The 20,767-nt window shown below is 39.4% G+C and overlaps 1 protein-coding gene across 1 annotated transcript; it reads left to right on the top strand.

Moving 5' to 3' along the window:
• The first annotated feature begins 831 nt into the window (after positions 1-831).
• Positions 832-20,557, top strand: LOC107759541 (protein SPIRRIG-like). The gene is given in 20 exon segments (XM_075237770.1): positions 832-1,507; positions 3,091-3,160; positions 3,246-3,331; positions 3,663-3,798; positions 3,900-3,956; positions 4,253-4,426; positions 4,669-4,860; positions 4,988-5,053; positions 6,944-7,058; positions 7,264-8,426; positions 9,314-10,013; positions 10,082-10,184; positions 10,887-11,998; positions 12,128-13,778; positions 13,887-16,683; positions 16,685-16,941; positions 17,316-17,624; positions 17,745-18,051; positions 18,178-18,324; positions 18,771-20,557. Coding segments are annotated over 20 exon segments (10,776 nt in total). The 5' UTR covers positions 832-1,352; the 3' UTR covers positions 19,950-20,557.
• The last annotated feature ends 210 nt before the right edge of the window (positions 20,558-20,767 follow it).

Genomic DNA, 20,767 nt, shown 5'->3' with positions numbered 1-20,767 from the left:
TTTAAATATATTAATTAAATATAAATTTAAAACCAAAATTACTGGGCTCGGTCAAATCACAAATTAGTCTCTAGCTCCGCCACTACATGTACCCTCTCATAAAATTGTTATAGAAAACTAGCAGACAGTATATAGACAATAATAGACTGTTCTTCCAAATGCCGGCTTCCTGATTCCTTCAACTTGAAGCATGAATGACGATCAAAAAAAAGCAAAAACCACGCAGAGGCAGGTGAACAAGCCCATTTGCTAAAAGAAACGAAAAGATACGAGTTCTCGACGTGAAAAGCGAAAAAGAGCTAAACGAAGAGTTCAGTAGTATGCTTTAATATTTTTTTTTTTTTTTATCTTTTGCATTATCATAACTATTTTGTAACACAAATATGAACCATATTATCACATATTTGAAATTAGGAACGTTCTATTAATTATTACATATTTTATGTGGCACTATTTAATTATTATATTTTTATATATTTTTTAGTGTGGAAAATTATCGAGTTTGTTGTTGTTGTATACTCTTTAGATATTTTTTTAAATTTTATTAGAATTTTAATATTTTATTTAAAACAAAGAATTTTTTTTTACCTACGTCAAAATTCTTTTACTCGATCTCCTTCATTCTCTTTGAATTGGAGGGGAAGAATAAGAAAAGGTAAGCTTTAATTTTCAAAATTTAAAATGAGAGAGAGGCCGTCACGTTGGAGTTAATCATCGCAGAAAGCCACGTGGAGAACTAGTAAACGTGGATCCCACCGCTGACGTGGTAAATATGAGATTTAAGGGAAGAGGGTTTAGACTTTAGATAGAGGGAAAGACAATATTATCAGCGATTAATGTTCGAGAAAAAAGAAAGAAAAAAGAAAGAGAGGAGCAGACAAGTATAGAGCGAGAAACAAGGCGCGGAGAAGCCGTCCAAAATCAAGCACGCGGAGAGCAACTCTGTGTGTGTTTGTGGAAGAGAGAGAAAACTCTTGCCATTTTTTTTTCCTCCCCTTTCCTTCTTCGTCTTCCTCTTCCTTCCTCTGTTCTAGGGCACAATATATCATTATCTCTCCTCGATTATCGTACTGTTTTTTCATAAATATACATATACATATTCAAAGCAGCAAACAGCCAGATCAGTATAATTACAATTTAGTTACTAAACAAATTAAAACTTTATATTAATTAGATAGATCTTGCTGCTTTGAGTCCCTTAATCGATTAGTTCAATCAAACCGATCACATTTTGTATGTGAGTGCAATTTGTGTTCGTTATCGGTAGAATTGGTTGAGCTAAGGAGATCTATCTAGAAGGTTCCGGATCTGTGGGAGATACTCAATCAGCCGTTGATGAGATTCAATCAACGATGAAATGGGCAACATTGCTTAAAGACTTCAAAGAAAAAGTCGGTCTCGCTCAGTCTCCTTCTGCTACACCTTCCCCTTCCTCTTCTGCTTCCTCTCCTTTTCGTGATAGCAATGCTTCTTTTCCCATCCATGACTTCACCTACTCCCCTTCAAGGTAAAACCTTATTTCTTCACAATTTGGAGTTCTCTATTACTTTTTTCTATATTTTACTGCAATTCTTTTGAATCATTTTTTTTTACTTATTATATTTTTGCCTATTTCTGATATGCCGTGCAATCCGTGTGCTGAATTAACTTGTCAATGATCAGGACTATTTCCCTAGGCATTTCATTTGTACTGAGGGATAGTAACCATATATGTCTTTATAGCCAAACCCGACTAGTTTGGATTGAGATTAGTTTTTATTAAACAGTGAACCTATTTCGGTTTGAGCAAAGGGTTTCAAGTGCCAAATGAAGCTGCAGTTGGAAAGTTGGCTGGCCTGTTTGTGCGTCAAGTTTGGTTATCTAATGCACTTTAATCATGCTGCCTATCCTAATGACGATTAATGTGATTCAATGAAGGACTATTGAGAATTTTTTTTAGAAAGCTGTTGATATTGATGAGTGAAATAATTGTGTAATGATTATTGAAAAGTCTTAATTGTGCATGAGTGAATATTTACCTTTTCTTTTCTTTTGAAATCATTTAACTTTGCAGGAGTGAGAATAATATTAGAGAACTGCTTACCAAATAGTGGAAATTAAGATGAAATTGGTGTATGTTTTTTTTCTTCGTAAGTAACGAAATGCCGAAACATTGTATGATTGATGATTTTACCTAGAATTAGTTATGCTATTGGCTTTTGCCTTTGCTAACTGGAATAGAAAAGAATTACCTGGAAACATTTCGTCACTGTTGCTTACCAACTAATAGAAGGAAGTCCTAATTTACTAGTAGTAGGAAACCTATGTGGTAAAATACTACAACAACAACAACAACAACAACAACAACAAAAAACCCAGTGAAATCCCACATGTGGGGTTTGGGGAGGGTAGTGTACACGCGGTCCTTACCCCTACCTAAAGAAAGTAGAGAGGCTGTTTATGGTAGACCCTTGGCTCAGAAAAGATACGAAGGTAAAGAGGATGAAAAGGCTTGGTAAAAGTTAAAAGCAGGGAATAACAATAAGCAGCAATATGTGGTAACATACCGGAGTTTGATATCAAAACTAAAGTGAAAAAGACGTGTGCTGTTGGGGGTTATCTTACTTATGACTTGAATTTGTAGGTGTCGTTGAATTTCTCAATTTTTTTTGTAGGTTTGGATGAATCAAATGATGGTACAGAACCAAGTAAATCTGTAAAACTAAATTATTGAGGCCTGAAATTATATGGGGTATTTTTGAGGAACATTTGCCAAGTTTCGAGGGTTTTGTAATTGAATGGTTCTGCCGACATGTCTGTCCTTGAACTATATTTTGTCTATGTAGTAAATTGGACATTTGTCGAGTGTTTGCCTGTTCCTATGCGTTATTGGGTGAAAAACTAGTATATTAATTCTATCTCCTTAGAGGTGGAATGATCTTTACCGTAACTATCTTGTCACTACACCAATGACTCCTTAGATTGTGCTATGTTTTTGTAGGTTGACTTTAAGTGAATCTTTCATATGAAATGAGCTACCTGTTGAAATAATGTTCAAGGAGTTTAATACCTAACCTTCTATTACCCTTTTTCTTCTGTTATTAAAAGCAGTGACAAACATGAATTGGAGTTGGATTTTAAGAGATATTGGGAAGAGTTCCGCTCCTCAAGCTCGGAAAAGGTTATTTTCATATAGATATGAAACAAAGTAATGCATACTGTATTCATCAAAGTAGTTAATGGGTCTACTCTTTTCTTTGTTGCAGGAGAAGGAAAAGGCCTTGAACCTGACCGTTGATGTTTTCTGTAGATTAGTGAAGCAACAGGCAAATGTAGCTCAACTGATTACTATGTATGGAAGCTGTAGTCATAGCTGTTTGTGCAATTTGTTTTTGACTTTCCTTTTCCACTCTATGCATCTCAATTTGCATTGCTGTCAACACCTCTCTTTCTCCCACACTGAAAAAAGAAATGAAAATTAATCTGCCCACAGTTATGAGGGTTGAGGCATGAATCACTTTAATCGATCATCATGGTTATTTTTGTTTTCCTTTCCATTTCCTTTTTCCTTATTATTTAGTCTAACCCCGTCAAATGCACTGAGACACGGCTTATATTTTCCGTTATGCTTTATTCTGATATCAGTGTATGGCTGTTAACCTGTAACTTGTTCCTTCTTACAGGTTAGTAGAGACGCACATATTTTCTTTTGTTGTTGGAAGAGCTTTTGTAACTGATATTGAAAAGTTGAAACTTAGTAGCAAAACAAGATCTTTGGAAGTTGAAAGAGTGTTAAACTTTTTCTCTGAAGTTTCCAAGGTTGTTTACTTTTCTTTTTATATGTGAAATTTATGTTTATTTTGAGCCCAATTTTCCTAGTTTGATTTACTATGAATGTATGTTTTGATTATATTAAGCAGGATGGCATCCGGCCTGGTGCAAATCTGTTGTACGCGATAGAGGTCCTTGTCTCTAGTGTATGTCCTCTAGCCTCTTGAAATTTTAGGTTCTTGATTACTCCTTTAGTTCATGCTATTGAATTTTCAGAGTATTTAGACTTTAGGTAATTTCTTTCGTCAAATGTCCTTGGCATGTGTTAAAAATAAATGCACTTTTATCAATGCAGTAAATTTGTAACTCAGTACTGCAGTCTATATTTCAGTCATATATGTATGGAGTGCTGCTTAAGGTTCACGAGTGGATAAAGATGAAACCTAGTTCTTTGATGTAAATCCAGTTTTCCTTATTGTAACAAGTATATATGTTTCTACAGCCCGTTGACAAACAATCTCTCCTTGATTCTGGAATCTTGTGCTGTCTCATTCATATTCTCAACTCACTTCTTGGTCCAAATGAGGGATATCTGAGGCAAAAAGTTAGCAACGAAGAGGAGCTGTTAGTAACTGAGGAAAATCAGGATAATGTGGAATCGAGCCGTCGGCTTGAGGTACCTTCCTTTAATGTTCTTTCTTCGTTATAACTTTGTGATTTTTTTTCCGGTCTATGTTGTTCAATGCAATCCTTTTATCTGCACAGAGCTGTTTTGTAAGTTACAGTTGCATATGTTGTCAAGAGTTGTGGATTTGTTTGAGGATAATCAAAGCTTCTTGAAGCCAGATTCTCAATTATTGTCACTTTATTTAATACATTTTATGAATCTTCAGAAGGCATATATTCTCATCCATGCAGGTTGAGGGAAGTGTGGTACATATCATGAAGGCATTGGCCGCCCACCCTTCGGCTGCACAAAGTCTGATAGAAGACAACTCCCTTCAGTTACTTTTTCAAATGGTTGCCAATGGTTCTTTAGTTGCTTTTTCTCAGTATAAAGAAGGTCTCGTGCCACTGCATACCATTCAGCTACACAGACATGCTATGCAGGTAAAGCGTATGTTTGCAGCTGCAGAAGAGATTCGCAATGCCAAAGCATTGGGAGTAATTTCTTTCATCTACATGATGAAATTTCAGTTTCTAATCTTGTTTCTGTTCTGTATTGTTTTCTCCCCAGATACTTGGTCTTCTCCTGGGTAATGACAATGGTAGCACTGCCAAGTATATTCGGAAGCATCATTTGGTATGCCTTTCTAACTTGTGCTCTAGATAGAAATGTGTTTAAATAGATTACTATAATCTTGTAGAGTTCTTTTTATTGCCCTTTGGTCCTTAACAAAGGTGGAAGTTTTATTTGCTTCTAGCTATGAATAACGTTACATAAGAAGTACAAGCAACTTCCTGGTCCTGCTTTTCCAGAGCACAAGCTCATCTGATTGATCTATACTATCTCTGAAGGTGGTACCATCAAACATTTTTCAAGAGCATTTACAAGCATTTTCCAGACTCTCGAATAGCTGTTTCATTATTAATGAAAATGCTGTTTAATTGATTTGTCGTTCAATATTTGAGGCGTACTTGAAATATGGAAAGACATATCCAAAGTGAACCTCAGGGGCGTCTTTAACAATCTCTTGTGAACCTAAAAACTACATGAGTTGGATATCCTTTTTTATTTTCTTTTGGATTTGGTATTTGTTTTGTTGAAAGGTAAATGCAGACCGTTTTATCAGTATGTTGGATAACAAATTGGTTCATCAATTTTAGATCTTTACATTGAAAAGCATGTTCAATTTCTCCGCAAGGGTTATTCCTCTCTTATTTGTTGATAAATTCTAGTCTCTGCGCAAGAAGGCTGAGTCCTGCAGAAGGAATTTTCATTTTAATAAGTCCTTTATAGGAATTCTTTACCCTTGGGTGCTTGGCTCAATCATCATCTGTAACCCATCATTTTTGCACCCAACAGTGTAACCTAGTGGTCAATGAAGTGGCTTGAGAACCATGAAGGCTCAGATTCAAATCCCCGCGGAGGCGAAAACACGGTGATATCTTTCCATCTGTGTAAGCCTTGGTGGACAGAGTTACCTGGTACTTGTGCTGGTGGGATGTAAGAGATACCCCGTGGAATTAGTCGAGGTGCGCACAAGCTGGCCTGGACATCACAGTCAGAGGTGGACCAGTGTTTTGAGTAAAGGGGTTACCGGACCCCATTAACCTCGGCCAAAATTATAAATATATGTGTATATATATGTATAAAACGGTCATATATTTTGTTTGGAACCTTTACGATCAAAAGTTTGATGGGCGCACTGGTCGAGCAATCCGCTCATGTGCCCCCGCTACTTTCAAATCCTGGGTTCGCCTCTGAATTCACAATTATAAAAAAAACAAGTTGTCTCTAGTGTTCTCTTAGGGAAAAATGCTTCTCGGTGATAGCTTCTCGATAACCTACTTTGGGCATCTTTTTCTGGAGTTCTTTCTCGAGTTCTCGAGATTCAAGAAAGGTTGTCCCAGCATTCTACTGAAGGCTTAATATCTGGCAACAAGTGATTTTATATTCAAAAGTCCTTGTACACTCTGCATTTTCTTCAGAAAGCTTTCAAATGCTCTTCTTTGAACTTGTCAAGAGATCTAAAGCCTTTGTCGCTGAATCTTTCTGTGGGGTTTGTGTCAGAGTGTAATATGCGTAATTTAGTTGTGCCACAGTGCCCGGTTGGTTGATTATGCATTAATTTGAAACATTTAAGTCTAGGGCTCGATTGTTATTTACAAGTTGGGTGCATTAACTTGGATGTCTTATTGCCGTTGTTCAGTTTTCTCTTTTGTTCTTTCTGAATTTAGTAACTAAATAGTCACTTTGAGCTTGTTCAGCACTTGAAATTTTCTAAAAAACTTACATGAGCAATGTGCGTCCTTTTCGTTCTTTTTGAGTCTGGAATCAGTTTTGTTTCCCGGTGACTTGCTGAATATACTTTGCCATTTGATGGATGTTTGAATATTGTGGAGCAAATAGGTGTATACATCTTTATCTCTTTCATTGTTTACTGGGCTATTAGCACTGCAAAGTTTTGTACTTAGAAATGTGATATTCTTTGCACTTCTTTGCTGATGCTCATCATCTTTGGTGCCCCAGATAAAAGTTCTTCTCTTGGCTGTTAAGGATTATAACCCAGATTGTGGAGATTCTGCCTATACGATGAGCATTGTGGACTTGCTTCTTGAGTGTGTTGAATTGTCGTATAGGCCTGGTAACTCTCTTGCTTTCATCTCGTAGCCAATGTCCTTTTGTGATTATTGAGGAGTTGCAACTTCCACTTAGATGGTTGGTCAACCGTTCTGCGATTCTGCAGACTGTTGCAGACTATCTTTCTGTAAATAAACCGTTGTGTCCTTTGTCCAATTATAGGTTTTTTGACGCTATTTGTTGCTGATTCTAGAAAATTTGACTTGTAGAGGCTGGTGGTATCAGGCTTAGGGAGGATATCCACAATGCTCATGGTTATCAGTTCTTAGTTCAGTTTGCTTTAATTCTCGCAAAGGGTCAAGGTGATCAGAATTCCAATTTTAAGTTCCTTCCTGATCAAGGAACTACTTCAGATTATCCACATTTGGCTAATCATGTGGGTAAAAGCGATTTGGAGGGGAAAGGAGGGGAGACTTCATCACAAGATCTGTCCCCTACTCTCTCTAGGTTACTTGATGTACTTGTTAATCTTGCTCAAACTGGCCCTTCTGGGGCATCTGGCTTAAAAGCTTCTCATGTTAAGCCTAGTGGGCATGGAAGAAGTCGTACCTCATCATCTGATAGAATTGTTGATGAGGTCTGGGATAAGGATAATGACAAAGTTAAAGATCTGGAAGCTGTTCAGATGTTGCAAGACATTTTTCTGAAGGCTGATAGCAGGGCACTGCAGGCTGAAGTACTTAACAGGATGTTTAAAATATTCTCAAGCCATCTTGACAATTACAAGCTTTGTCAGCAGTTACGGACTGTGCCCCTGTTGATCCTTAACATGGCTGGCTTCCCACCATCCTTGCGAGAGATAATTTTGAAGATACTTGAATATGCTGTGACAGTTGTTAATTGCATACCTGAGCAAGAGTTGCTTTCACTATGTTGTTTATTGCAGCAACCAATCACACCCGATTTAAAGCATACTATTTTGTCTTTCTTTGTCAAGCTCTTATCCTTCGATCAACAATACAAGAAAGTTCTAAGGGAAGTTGGTGTATTGGAGGTTCTGCTGGATGATCTGAAACAGCACAAGTTTTTTTGTGATTCAGAGCAGCATACCGATGACCCTAATCATTTAGAGAGGAAATCGAGCTCAAGTTCAAACAGCTTTAAGAGGCATTTGGACAGTAAGAATGCTATACTTTCTTCACCCAAACTAGCGGAATCTGATTCAGGGAAGTTCCGTCTTTTTGAAGTTGAAGGCACAGTGGCAGTTGCCTGGGACTGTATGGTCTCATTGTTGAAGAAAGCAGAAGTAAATCAAGCGTCATTCCGATCAGCAAGTGGGGTGACTATTATACTCCCTCTTTTGGCATCTGACGTTCATCGTCCAGGCGTCCTTAGGGTGTTGTCATGCTTAATCATTGAAGACGTTGCGCAGGTTCGCGAGCTTTGGTTTTCTTCTTTCATTTTGTAGCTTTTTCTTTCTTCTGCGATTAGCTTTTCGGATTAGTTTCTTTATGAGGTAATTTTCCTCCATCCCATTTAAAAAAAAAGAACCAAAATGTTCGTCCTATCAGAAGTAGGGCTGGTTACCTTAGCACATTCTTTAAATATAGTCCTCCTATCCACATTGGCTGTCCCTTTTTTGGTCTTCTAAGCAAAGAGTAAAATCTTAATTTTGTAAATTAATCACCATAAGTGCTCTTATATGTTTTGTGCCTTCCATTTAATGAAAGACTAATATACAATCTTTATAATACTTTTCTTAAAAACCCCGTTCCATAAGTTAGTACTCCAAAAGTTACCAAACTCTAAAATGCGCGACAAAAATTGATAGATCTTACTTATTTCGATGCATATGGTTTGTATTGTTTCTGAAAAACTTTTTGGTCTTCCCCAGTTGGTGGAGTAAACTGTACCGTTGCTGAAATTTCGGATCAAGTTGCTTAAGATGAAATCTTTTGGAATTTGAATTTCCTGCTGATATAACTATGTTTCTGATTGTCTATATGCTTTACACAAAGATCGTTGAACTGTTATATTAACGTACAAGTAGCAATTGTATTTTTGGAAGAACATGGCGCCGTCTGAGATAGCTGCTATCTCTTTAATTGTTAGTTTCTGGCAATCTACCTCTTTAGCAGTTAGTTGCTAGAATAGTCCTGCTCATATCTTATAAGTTCCTCCCTTGTGCTGTAGTATTGGACTATAATTCATACTGGGATGTAAATCTGTTAGGATTGGTTCGCCTACATATTTTCTGATCCTAGATCATGTCTTGCTCGAACATTTGCTGCAAAAAAGTTGATGATGTCTGTTTGTCAGGCTCATCCGGAGGAATTAGGAGCACTGGTTGACATTTCAAAAAGTGGGATGATTACAAGTGCTTTGGGAACTCAGTACACACTTCATAATGATGCTAAATGTGACACTTTCGGAGCTTTATGGCGCATCCTAGGAGTTAATAACTCAGCTCAGAGGGTCTTTGGTGAAGCAACTGGGTTCTCTCTTTTATTGACCACACTTCATGGTTTTCAAAGTGATGGAGAACCCACAAATCAGTCAAATTTGACAATTTATTTTAAAGTGTTCACATACTTGCTGCGTCTGATGACAGCAGCTGTTTGTGATAACACTATTAACAGGACAAAGTTGCACGCAGTCATATCTTCTCAGACATTCTATGATCTTCTGTCTGAATCTGGTTTGATAAGTGTTGATTGTGAACGGCAAGTTGTACAGCTATTGTTGGAGCTTGCTCTTGAGATAGTGCTTCCTCCATTCATGATATCAGAAGGTGCCATATTACCTAATGCCTCTGAAGAGGAATCAACTGGGTTTATTCTAGTTACCCCGTCTGGTACTTTTGTCCCTGACAAGGAACGTATCTATAATGCTGGTGCTGTTAGGGTGCTCTTGCGTGCTTTATTGCTGTTTACTCCGAAGCTGCAATTAGAGGTACTAAACCTTGTTGATAAGCTTGCTCGTGCTAGCGCCTATAACCAGGAAAACCTTACATCTGTAGGTAAGAAGAGATTTTACTTTGGTCAGTCTTTCGATTCTAATACCATACTAATAGTCGTTGCTTGTCAGGTTGCGTGGAACTTCTCCTTGAAACAATTTACCCCTTCCTGTCGGGGTCATCGTCGATACTTTCTCATGCTTTGAAAATCATTGAAGTTCTTGGGGCATACAGGTAATGACACTCGACTGCTGCTGACTAAATTTAATGATGTAAACTAGTATTGTGTTGGACACAGAGACAAGTTTTTTGAGTCACTGCAAAATTAGTATTAATAATAAATGAGTTTATTTTGCATGTATAATTTCTAAAATAGTCTCAACTTAACAAGGAAGAACAAATTAATGACTATCAAACCAATGGTAAATAACATATTCCATATATTTCATGTTTTTCAAGAGATACTTTAGTGAGACACCACGGTTGTCAAAAAACTAAAATATAATACATATGCCAAGTTAACCCAGTGTTATGCAATATGGAGTCATGGGTTGAAATTTCGTCTACACCATGTCAAGACAACCATCCTTTTTCTCTAATTTTCCATTTTTGCTTAAAGCAAATATGGATGAGCAATCAGATAGTGTATCGCAACAATGAATGAAGCTGAGAAAGCTGCAAGGAACTGAGGGCAGGGAGTTAGTATCTCTTTGCCATCTAGTAGAAATACGAGGGCGTTCCAAATGAGTGAGCTGATGTTATGACTTTAAAAGCATTTCAAGGACATGCCTAGTTTGTTCTCAGACACTTTCTTTTTTTGTCCTTGAATATGTAACATCTTTGCTACCTAAAGTTTTGACCATGCTTCCTACATTGCTGGCAATTGTTGTTTGCTTTAGCGTGCAGATGCATAAACTAACAATAGTCATGTGACAGGTTATCTGCATCTGAACTTCGGGTCCTTGTTAGATACATTCTGCAGATGCGACTGGCCACTTCTGGTCGTTATCTAGTTGATATGATGGAAAGGTTGATTCTTACAGAGGATATGGCCTCAGAAGATGTTTCCCTAGCACCATTTGTCGAGATGAACATGAGCAAGGTTGGGAATGCTTCAATCCAAGTGCCCTTGGGAGAAAGATCTTGGCCACCTGCTGCTGGTTATTCTTTTGTTTGTTGGTTTCAGTTCCGAAACTTATACAAATCACAGGCAAAGGAGAATGATGCTACAAAAGCTGGATACATTAAGGGGCAAGGCATAGGTGGGCAGCATCATGGCCCACATGCCCTGAGGTTATTTTCTGTTGGAGCAGTAGACAGTTCAAGCACTTTCTATGCAGAACTTCGTCTTCAGGAGGATGGCATTCTCACGCTTGCAACTAGCAATTCTTCCTCTTTGTCATTTTCAGGGTTAGAAATGGAGGAAGGGAGGTGGCATCACCTTGCTGTTGTGCATAGCAAACCAAATGCTCTGGCTGGCCTCTTCCAGTCTAGCTTTGCTTATGTGTACCTCAATGGAAAGTTAAGACACACAGGAAGATTAGGGTATTCTCCTTCTCCAGCTGGCAAGTCTTTGCAGGTGATTGTTGGTACCCCAGTTGCTTGTGCACGGATTAGTGACTTATCATGGAAGCTTAGATCTTGCTATCTTTTTGAAGAAGTCCTTTCCCCTGGTTCAATCTGCTTTATGTATATTCTTGGACGAGGGTATAGGGGCCTCTTCCAGGACACAGATTTGCTGCAATTTGTTCCTAATCAGGCCTGTGGTGGTGGCAGCATGGCAATTTTAGATTCTTTGGATGCAGATTTGCCCCTGGCTTCCAACTCGCAAAAGCCAGATAATATAGGAAAGCCAGGGAGTGTTCAGTTTGACCGGAGTGGATTTGTTTGGGATTTGGACAAATTAGGGAACCTCTCCCTTCTACTTTCTGGTAAGAAGCTCATATTTGCATTTGATGGGACAAGTACTGAGTTACTTCGGGCTTCTGGAACATTCTCTGTGCTCAATCTGGTTGATCCAATGTCAGCTGCCGCCTCTCCTATTGGAGGTGAGTAGATTAATTTTATCTTTTATTTTGGTACTTGTTGGTGGTAAATTTTGCAAATGAAAGTGAGCAATTGAATTGCTTTCATCAGTTTTCTCTCTTCGGTGTTCCCTAAATCCTGATTATCCACAGGTATACCACGCTTTGGACGACTTATTGGGGATATCTACATTTGCAAGCATTGTGTTATCGGTGAGACAATCCGTCCCATTGGTGGAATGGCTGTTATTCTAGCTCTTGTAGAAGCAGCTGAAACGAGGGACATGCTGCACATGGCTTTGACATTACTTGCATGTGCTCTTCATCAAAATCCACAGAATGTTAGAGACATGCAGAAATACAGGGGATACCATTTGCTTGCTCTCTTTTTGCACCGGCGAATGCCATTATTTGACATGCAATCACTTGAAATCTTCTTCCAGATTGCTGCATGTGAGGCATCTTTCTCTGAACCAAAGAAGTACCATAGTTCCCAGAAGACACTGCCACATGCCACGGCCATAAATGAGGGAAGCATTGAAGACCTTACTTTGTCCAAATTCCGGGAAGAATTTTCTTCTGTTGGATCTCATGGAGACATGGATGATTTTTCTGCACCTAAAGATTCCTTGAGCCATATTTCTGAGCTTGAAAATACTGAAATGCCGACTGAAACATCTAATTGCATTGTTCTTTCAAATGCTGATATGGTTGAGCATGTCTTGCTGGACTGGACAGTTTGGGTAAGAGCCTCAATTCCAATACAGATTGCTTTACTGGGCTTTCTTGAGCATCTGGTTTCAATGCATTGGTATAGGAATCATAATCTGACAATTCTGCGCAGAATTAACCTTGTTCAACATTTACTTGTAACTTTACAAAGAGGTGATGTGGAAGTACCTGTGTTAGAAAAATTAGTTGTATTGTTAGGTGTAATATTGGAAGATGGATTCTTACCTTCTGAATTGGAGCAAGTGGTTAGATTTGTTATCATGACATTTGATCCACCAGAGTTAACATCACGACATCAAATTATGAGAGAGTCTATGGGGAAGCATGTTATTGTAAGGAACATGTTGCTTGAAATGCTGATTGATCTGCAAGTGACGATAAAATCAGAGGATTTGCTTGAGCAGTGGCACAAAATTGTTTCATCCAAATTAATAACTTATTTTCTTGATGAAGCTGTACATCCTACAAGCATGAGGTGGGTCATGACTCTTCTTGGCGTGTGCCTTGCGTCTTCTCCAACATTTGCACTTAAATTTCGCTCAAGTGGAGGCTATCAAGGTTTGGCAAGAGTGCTTCCAAGTTTCTATGATTCCCCTGATATATACTATATTCTCTTTTGTCTTCTTTTTGGCAAGCCTGTATACCCTAGACTGCCTGAAGTTCGGATGCTAGATTTTCATGCCCTGATGCCAAGTGATGGCATCTATGGAGATTTGAAATTTACCGAGCTGTTGGAGTCTGTGATTGCTATGGCGAAGTCAACTTTTGATAGGTTGTCTATGCATTCAATGCTTGCCCATCAAACTGGTAATCTTTCCCAGATCAGTGCTGGAGTTGTAGCAGAGCTGGCAGAAGACAATACAGACATAGCTGGAGAACTGCAAGGTGAAGCTCTTATGCACAAAACTTATGCTGCACGGCTTATGGGGGGCGAGGCTTCGGCACCTGCTGCTGCTACTGCTGTCCTTAGATTCATGGTTGATCTTGCAAAAATGTGTCTTCCTTTCTCAGCTGTTTGCCGAAAAGCAGAATTTCTTGAAAGTTGCATTGACCTTTATTTTTCTTGTGTCAGGTTCATTCCAAATTTTCTTCCCTGAATGCTTAAAGTTATTTATATTTGGCTATATTGAAGTGATTCTTTGCTTGCTTCTTATCTTTTTTAATCTTTTCTGACATGTAGGGCTGCACAAGCTCTGAAAATGGCTAAAAAGCTATCTGTGACTGTGGAAGAGAAGAACGTAAATGATGGTGATGAAACTTGCAGCTCCCATAATACTTTCTCTAGTTTGCCTCATGAACAAGATCAGTCAGTCAAGACCTCTATAAGTATGGGAAGCTTTCCTCAGGCACAGACTAGTACAAGTTCTGAAGATATGCCAGTGCTGCCGAACAATGTAGGTACAGCAGATATTGATGTTACTTCATCCCAGCCAGATTTTAACAAAGCAGTTCAGGAAGAAGCACAAGCTGTTGCAACAATAGACAATGATGTCGTTGACCATGTTTCTGCTGTAACATCCAGCAGCAACGACTTCCGTGATATGAAAAGCACAGTGGATCCTGTCCAGCAAACTGATTCGCAGAGTTCAGCTTCCTTTAATATGTTTGAATCTCCTATATTGTCGGAGAGATCCTACTCCAGAACTCCGCATACCTCTTCCACATCCCCAGTAGTAGCATTGACATCTTGGTTGGGAGGTCCTGTTCACAGTGAATCAAAAGTCCACCTAGCATCAACACCCTTGATGGAGTCTGCTTCATCTATCAGTGAATTGGATTCCTCTCCTGAGATGAAATCCACTTCTCAAGGACAATCTGCTGCAAACACAATGTTTACGATTGGTTCAAATTTGCTTCTTGAAGTGGATGACTGTGGGTATGGTGGAGGTCCATGCTCCGCTGGAGCTACAGCTGTTCTTGATTTTATGGCGGAAGTTCTGTCTGGTTTGGTAACTGAACAAATGAAGGCGGTACCTGTCATCGAGGGTATTTTGGAGAGTGCTCCTTTGTATGTTGATGCTGAATCTGTTTTGGTATTTCAGGGACTGTGCCTCAGTAGACTAATGAATTTCCTTGAAAGGCGTCTTTTGCGGGATGATGAGGAAGATGAGAAAAGGTTGGATAAGGGCCGTTGGTCCCTTAACTTGGATGCATTATGCTGGCTGATAGTGGATAGAGTTTATATGGGTGCTTTTCCTCGGCCTGCTGGTGTACTGAAGACTCTGGAGTTTCTGTTATCTATGCTGCAGTTGGCAAATAAGGATGGACGTGTGGAAGAAGCTGCTCCAACTGGGAAAGGGATCCTATCCATTGGTAGAGGAAGTAAGCAACTCGATGCTTATGTACATGCGATTCTGAAGAACACCAACAGAATGATTTTATTCTCTTTCCTCCCAATGTTCTTGATAACCATCGGAGAAGATGAACTACTTTCTTCTTTAGGTTTACAAGTGGAGCCAAAGAAAAGAGTGTCCTTGAACCCATCCTCGGAGGATAGTGGAATTGATGTTTGCACAGTGTTACAGTTGCTAGTTGCTAATAGAAGGATAATATTTTGTCCCAGCAACATTGACACTGATCTAAATTGCTGTCTTTGCATAAATCTAATTTCTCTTCTTCGCGATCATAGGCGTCATGCTCAGAACATGGCTATTGATATTCTCAAGTATCTCCTAGTACACCGAAGGGCTGCACTTGAAGACTTTCTTGTCTCTAAACCAAATCAAGGACCCCCTTTGGATGTTCTTCATGGTGGTTTTGACAAGCTCTTAACTGGAAACTTACCTGCATTTTTTGAGTGGCTTCATAGTTCTGAACATGAGGTTAATAAAGTGTTGGAACAGTGTGCTGCCATTATGTGGGTTCAGTATATTACTGGGTCAGCTAAGTTTCCTGGGGTGAGGATTAAAGGCATGGATGGTCGACGTAAGAGAGAAATGGGTAGGAAACTAAAGGAGATCTCAAAGTTAGATGCAAGACATTGGGAGCAAATAAATGAACGAAGAATTGCTCTTGAGTTGGTTCGTGATGCAGTGGCTACTGAACTAAGAGTTATTTGCCAGGATAAGTATGGGTGGGTACTTCATGCAGAGAGCGAGTGGCAGACTCATCTCCAACAACTTGTCCATGAGCGAGGAATTTTCCCATTGTCTAAGTCCTCTCAGAGTGAAGAACCTGAGTGGCAGCTTTGCCCCATTGAAGGTCCATATAGGATGCGGAAGAAGCTTGAGCGGTGCAAATTAACCATTGACACTATACAAAATGTTCTGACTGGGCACTTTGAGTTAGGAAGACTAGAATATTCAAAGGAGAGGACTGAGAATGAAACTAATGTCTCTGATGCTGAGTCTGATATTTTTTTCAATCTCATGAATGATAATCCACAACAGGACTCTTTCAGTAGTGAACTTTATGATGGATCAACTTTCAAAGAGTCGGATGATGTCAGAGATGTAGCTTCTAGTAGAACTGGATGGAATGATGACCATGATAGTAGCATTAATGAAACAAGTCTCAGCTCTGCTCTTGAACTTGGCCCCAAGTCCAGTAGTGTTTCCATTCAAAAAGCTGAAAGTGTTCAACGGAAGTCTGATCTTGGATCTCCCAGGCAATCTTCTTCTCTAATAGCTGATGAAACACGAACGGTGGAGGACAAACCGGAGAAGGAACTAAGTGATAATGGTGAATACTTGATTAGACCATATTTGGAACCTTCTGAGAGAATAAGGTACAAATATAACTGCGAGAGAGTGGTTGGTCTTGATAAACATGATGGCATATTTCTGATTGGAGAATTATCATTGTACATCATTGAGAATTTTTACATTGATGACTCTGGGTGCATATGTGAAAAAGAATGTGAAGATGATCTATCTGTCATTGATCAGGCTTTGGGTGTAAAAAAGGACCTCTCTTGTAGCATGGACTCCCACTCAAAGTCAAGTTCCTCCTGGGCTGCAACAACAAAGGCCTATGTTGGGGGGAAGGGCATGGGCATATAATGGTGGTGCGTGGGGAAAGGAAAAGATCTTCACTAGTGGTAATGTGCCCCATCTTTGGCATATGTGGAAGCTTGACGGTGTTCATGAGATTTTGAAGCGTGATTATCAACTTCGCCCTGTTGCCATTGAGATTTTTAGCATGGATGGCTGCAATGATCTTCTGGTTTTCCACAAGAAGGAGAGAGAAGAGGTTTTCAAGAATTTGGTGGCCATGAATCTTCCCAGAAACTCCATGTATGTTCTAACTCTAATTTGATCATGTTTTTTGCTTCTCTCATCTAACATTTGAATTGCTGGTTCCACCTTACTTGGATATCTTGTCAATAAGTTCACCAAAGATTAATTATGCGTAGCTGCAAATCAACATGGTTCCTTTCCGGAATGCTACAATGGTATTCGTTATAATGTTGTGGCTTGTTTGCTATAGATTTGGTGTACTGGTTTGTCGGTTGCTTTTGTGATTAAAGAAGGCCAGGTTAAATCAATTTACTTCGTGCTCAATAGAGTAATCCTTTTGCTTTAATCATTCTTCATACATGCTTGTCTTTTGTTGTCTTTTAAGAGTGACAATCATTAGAGCTTCAAGGAAGTCATTGCCTATTTTACAGGTTGGACACGACAATATCCGGGTCGGTAAAAGCAGATAGCAATGAAGGAAGCCGCCTTTTCAAGGTTATGGCAAACTCATTTTCTAAGAGATGGCAAAATGGTGAAATTAGCAATTTCCAGTACCTCATGCACCTCAACACGCTCGCAGGACGTGGATACAGTGATCTCACCCAGTATCCTGTGTTCCCCTGGATTTTAGCAGATTATGAGAGTGAGAATCTGAACTTCTCTGATCCTCGAACTTTCCGAAGGCTTGATAAACCAATGGGCTGTCAAACAACGGAGGGTGAGGAGGAGTTCAGAAAAAGGTTGGTGCTTTTACCGTTCAATTGGAAATTTTATTTTAATTTGCATTTCGTTGGAGTCAAACCTTTCTTGATCGTTTTTGGTTTCCCCATTGTTATATTTAATATTTGTCCATGTTTCAGATATGAGAGCTGGGATGATCCCGAGGTTCCCAAATTCCATTATGGTTCTCACTATTCTAGTGCTGGAATTGTCCTCTTCTACCTCATACGTCTTCCCCCTTGCAGTGCTGAGAATCAGAAGCTGCAGGGTGGTCAATTTGATCATGCTGATCGTCTTTTCAATAGTATAAAGGACACATGGTTGAGTGCTGCAGGGAAAGGCAATACTTCAGATGTTAAAGAATTAATTCCAGAGTTCTTTTACATGCCCGAGTTCCTGGAGAATATGTTCAATCTTGACCTGGGTGAGAAACAGTCAGGAGAGAAGGTTTGTCTTGCTTCTCCATATTCTATTTAGATATTCCTCCTTTTATGAGAACTAGCTTGTCTAAATAGAAGAACAACTGCCATGTTAATCCTGATAGTTTCCTAATAGCATATGGTTATTCATCAGGTTGGCGATGTTGTATTGCCTCCATGGGCTAAAGGCAGTGTTAGAGAGTTTATTAAAAAGCATAGAGAAGCACTGGAGTCTGATTATGTTTCAGAGAATCTGCATCACTGGATAGACCTGATCTTTGGTCACAAACAGAGGGGGAAAGTAAGTGTCTAGATATTCTTTTCTTCTGTCCTTGCATCTCGCTTTCATCCGTATGTGAAAATGAGTTCTTTCTACGCTTTTGTTAGAGTTTAGTTTTTATTTGCGTTGTGTTCTTTGCAATCACCAAATAACATTTCACTTTTTAAAAAAAAAAAAAAACAAATGACGTTGCTTGCAATACTGATCAATTCTTTCACTGTCAATTTATTTGTTTTTCTGTTTCAAGTGATTGCTTTTCCTGGATAAGTTACCGCATCCTTTTTACCATTTCTCACATGATTTGTAAGATTTTGAAAGTCCAATATTATTTTACCCCTTTTGATATGATTTGTAAGATTTTGAAAGTCCAATATCTTGAACGCCCCACTTGTGGGACTACACTGGGTATGTTGTTGTTGTCCTCTCTTCTTGAACAGAAAACTTAGCTGCAAATATTTTGTTGACAGGCAGCTGAAGAAGCAGTTAATGTGTTCTATCACTACACGTATGAAGGCAGTGTTGACATCGACTCTGTTAGTGATCCAGCAATGAAAGCCTCGATTCTTGCTCAAATTAATCACTTTGGGCAAACACCAAAACAATTATTCCTCAAGCCCCATGTGAAGAGGCGAACTAATCGGAAGCTTCCTCCTCACCCATTGAAGCACTCTCAGCATCTTGTCCCACACGAGATACGTAAAACCTCATCTTCTATATCTCAGATTGTCACTTCCGGTGACAAAATTCTTGTGGCAGGGGCAAACACCTTGCTGAAGCCTAGAACATTCACTAAATATGTTGCCTGGGGTTATCCTGACCGCAGTTTGAGATTTATGAGCTATGATCAAGATAGGCTTCTCTCCACTCATGAGAATCTTCATGGAGGGAACCAGATACAGTGTGCCAGTGCTAGTCACGACGGTCATATTCTAGTTACAGGGGCTGATGAGGGATTGGTTTGTGTTTGGAGGATCGGTAAGGAGGCACCCCGTTCTGTAAGGCGCTTGCAGTTGGAGAAGGCTCTCTGTGCTCATACTGGCAAAATCACATGCCTACAAGTTAGCCAGCCATACATGATGATTGTGAGTGGATCGGACGACTGCACTGTTATCTTGTGGGATTTGAGCTCCATGGTTTTTGTGAGGCAGCTTCCTGAGTTACCCGCTCCTGTTTCAGCAATTTATGTAAATGACCTGACTGGGGAAATTATTACTGCTGCCGGTGTAATGCTTGCTGTTTGGAGCATCAATGGGGAGTGCCTTGCTGTCATCAACACATCGCAGCTTCCATCAGACTTTATCCTTTCACTTGCTGGTTGCACATTCTCTGATTGGCTGGAAACTAAGTGGTATATCTCAGGCCACCAGAGTGGAGCCATTAAAATTTGGAAAATGGTACATTGCTCTTGTGAGGAGAGTGCCCAAAGTAAATCAAGTGGCAATCCTACTGGAGGGTTAGGACTCGGGGATAGAGTACCAGAGTATAGGTTGATCCTTCACAAGGTACTAAAGTTTCACAAGCATCCTGTAACTTCCCTCCACCTTACTAGTGATCTGAAACAGTTGTTGAGCGGAGATTCTGGGGGACATTTGCTTTCATGGACAGTCTCTGAAGAGAGCTTGAAAACCGCAATTAGTCGGGGGTGATTGTGGGATTAGCAAGGTGTGTTTTGTATTCAAAAAATATACATGGCTTCTTAGGGGCAATTAAAGAATGGCCTGAAAGGTTTCACTCCGCTCGGACAGAAGCATGGATTCGTTATTCCACGTTGCACAATAACCGCTGATAATATTGCTGGCTTGGAACAGATCCAAGGAAACAGGAGATCTGTATATTGGCACTTCCTGGAAGACATGAAGCATATGATCTTTCGTGTGCAAGTGCCTAGTGGCTCCAGATGTAGGACTCGGGAACGAGTTGGTCGCATATGTTGTTGTTAGTCAATGTAGAGAGCTTTGTGGGATGGGAGACTGGCAGGTCTCCTCAAGCTGTACATAGGACGGTAATTGACAGTGTATAATGAGGTTGTAAATGGCCAAGTTTTTGCCAGGAACAGCATGTTGGCTGAAATTTGATCCAGCTAACTTTAGGGGCATATGAGTGAACAGATGTAGCAGTTCGTTTTGGCTTCACTTCATTAAAATGATTTTGCAAGGGGAAGTTGCAGGCCTGTTTTTGCTTTGTAAAAAATTCTCCCAAGTTATTTATAAAAATTGAATGGGGGTCATATGCTCCTTGGTTTTCCTGTAAGAAAGGGAGTTGCTGCTTTCTCTCTTTTTCTTTTTTCTTTTTAAAAAACATTTCTTGTATTATTCTTATTTGTTCGTCGCTAGCATTTAGTCAAAATCTGCATGTCTCAAAAGCTTCGGTGTTATCGTAGGGTAAATACCACAGCGTTATTTCCGCATCAAATTTAGTACAATACCAAGTCCTGGCGAGAGTCCACATTAGAACGAAAAACTCA

This window comes from Nicotiana tabacum, chromosome 19 (genome assembly GCF_000715075.1).
Source record: "Nicotiana tabacum cultivar K326 chromosome 19, ASM71507v2, whole genome shotgun sequence".
Lineage (NCBI taxonomy): Eukaryota > Viridiplantae > Streptophyta > Magnoliopsida > Solanales > Solanaceae > Nicotiana > Nicotiana tabacum.
Note: the sequence above shows the minus strand (reverse complement) of the source record. Positions and strands in the feature narration are given on the sequence as shown.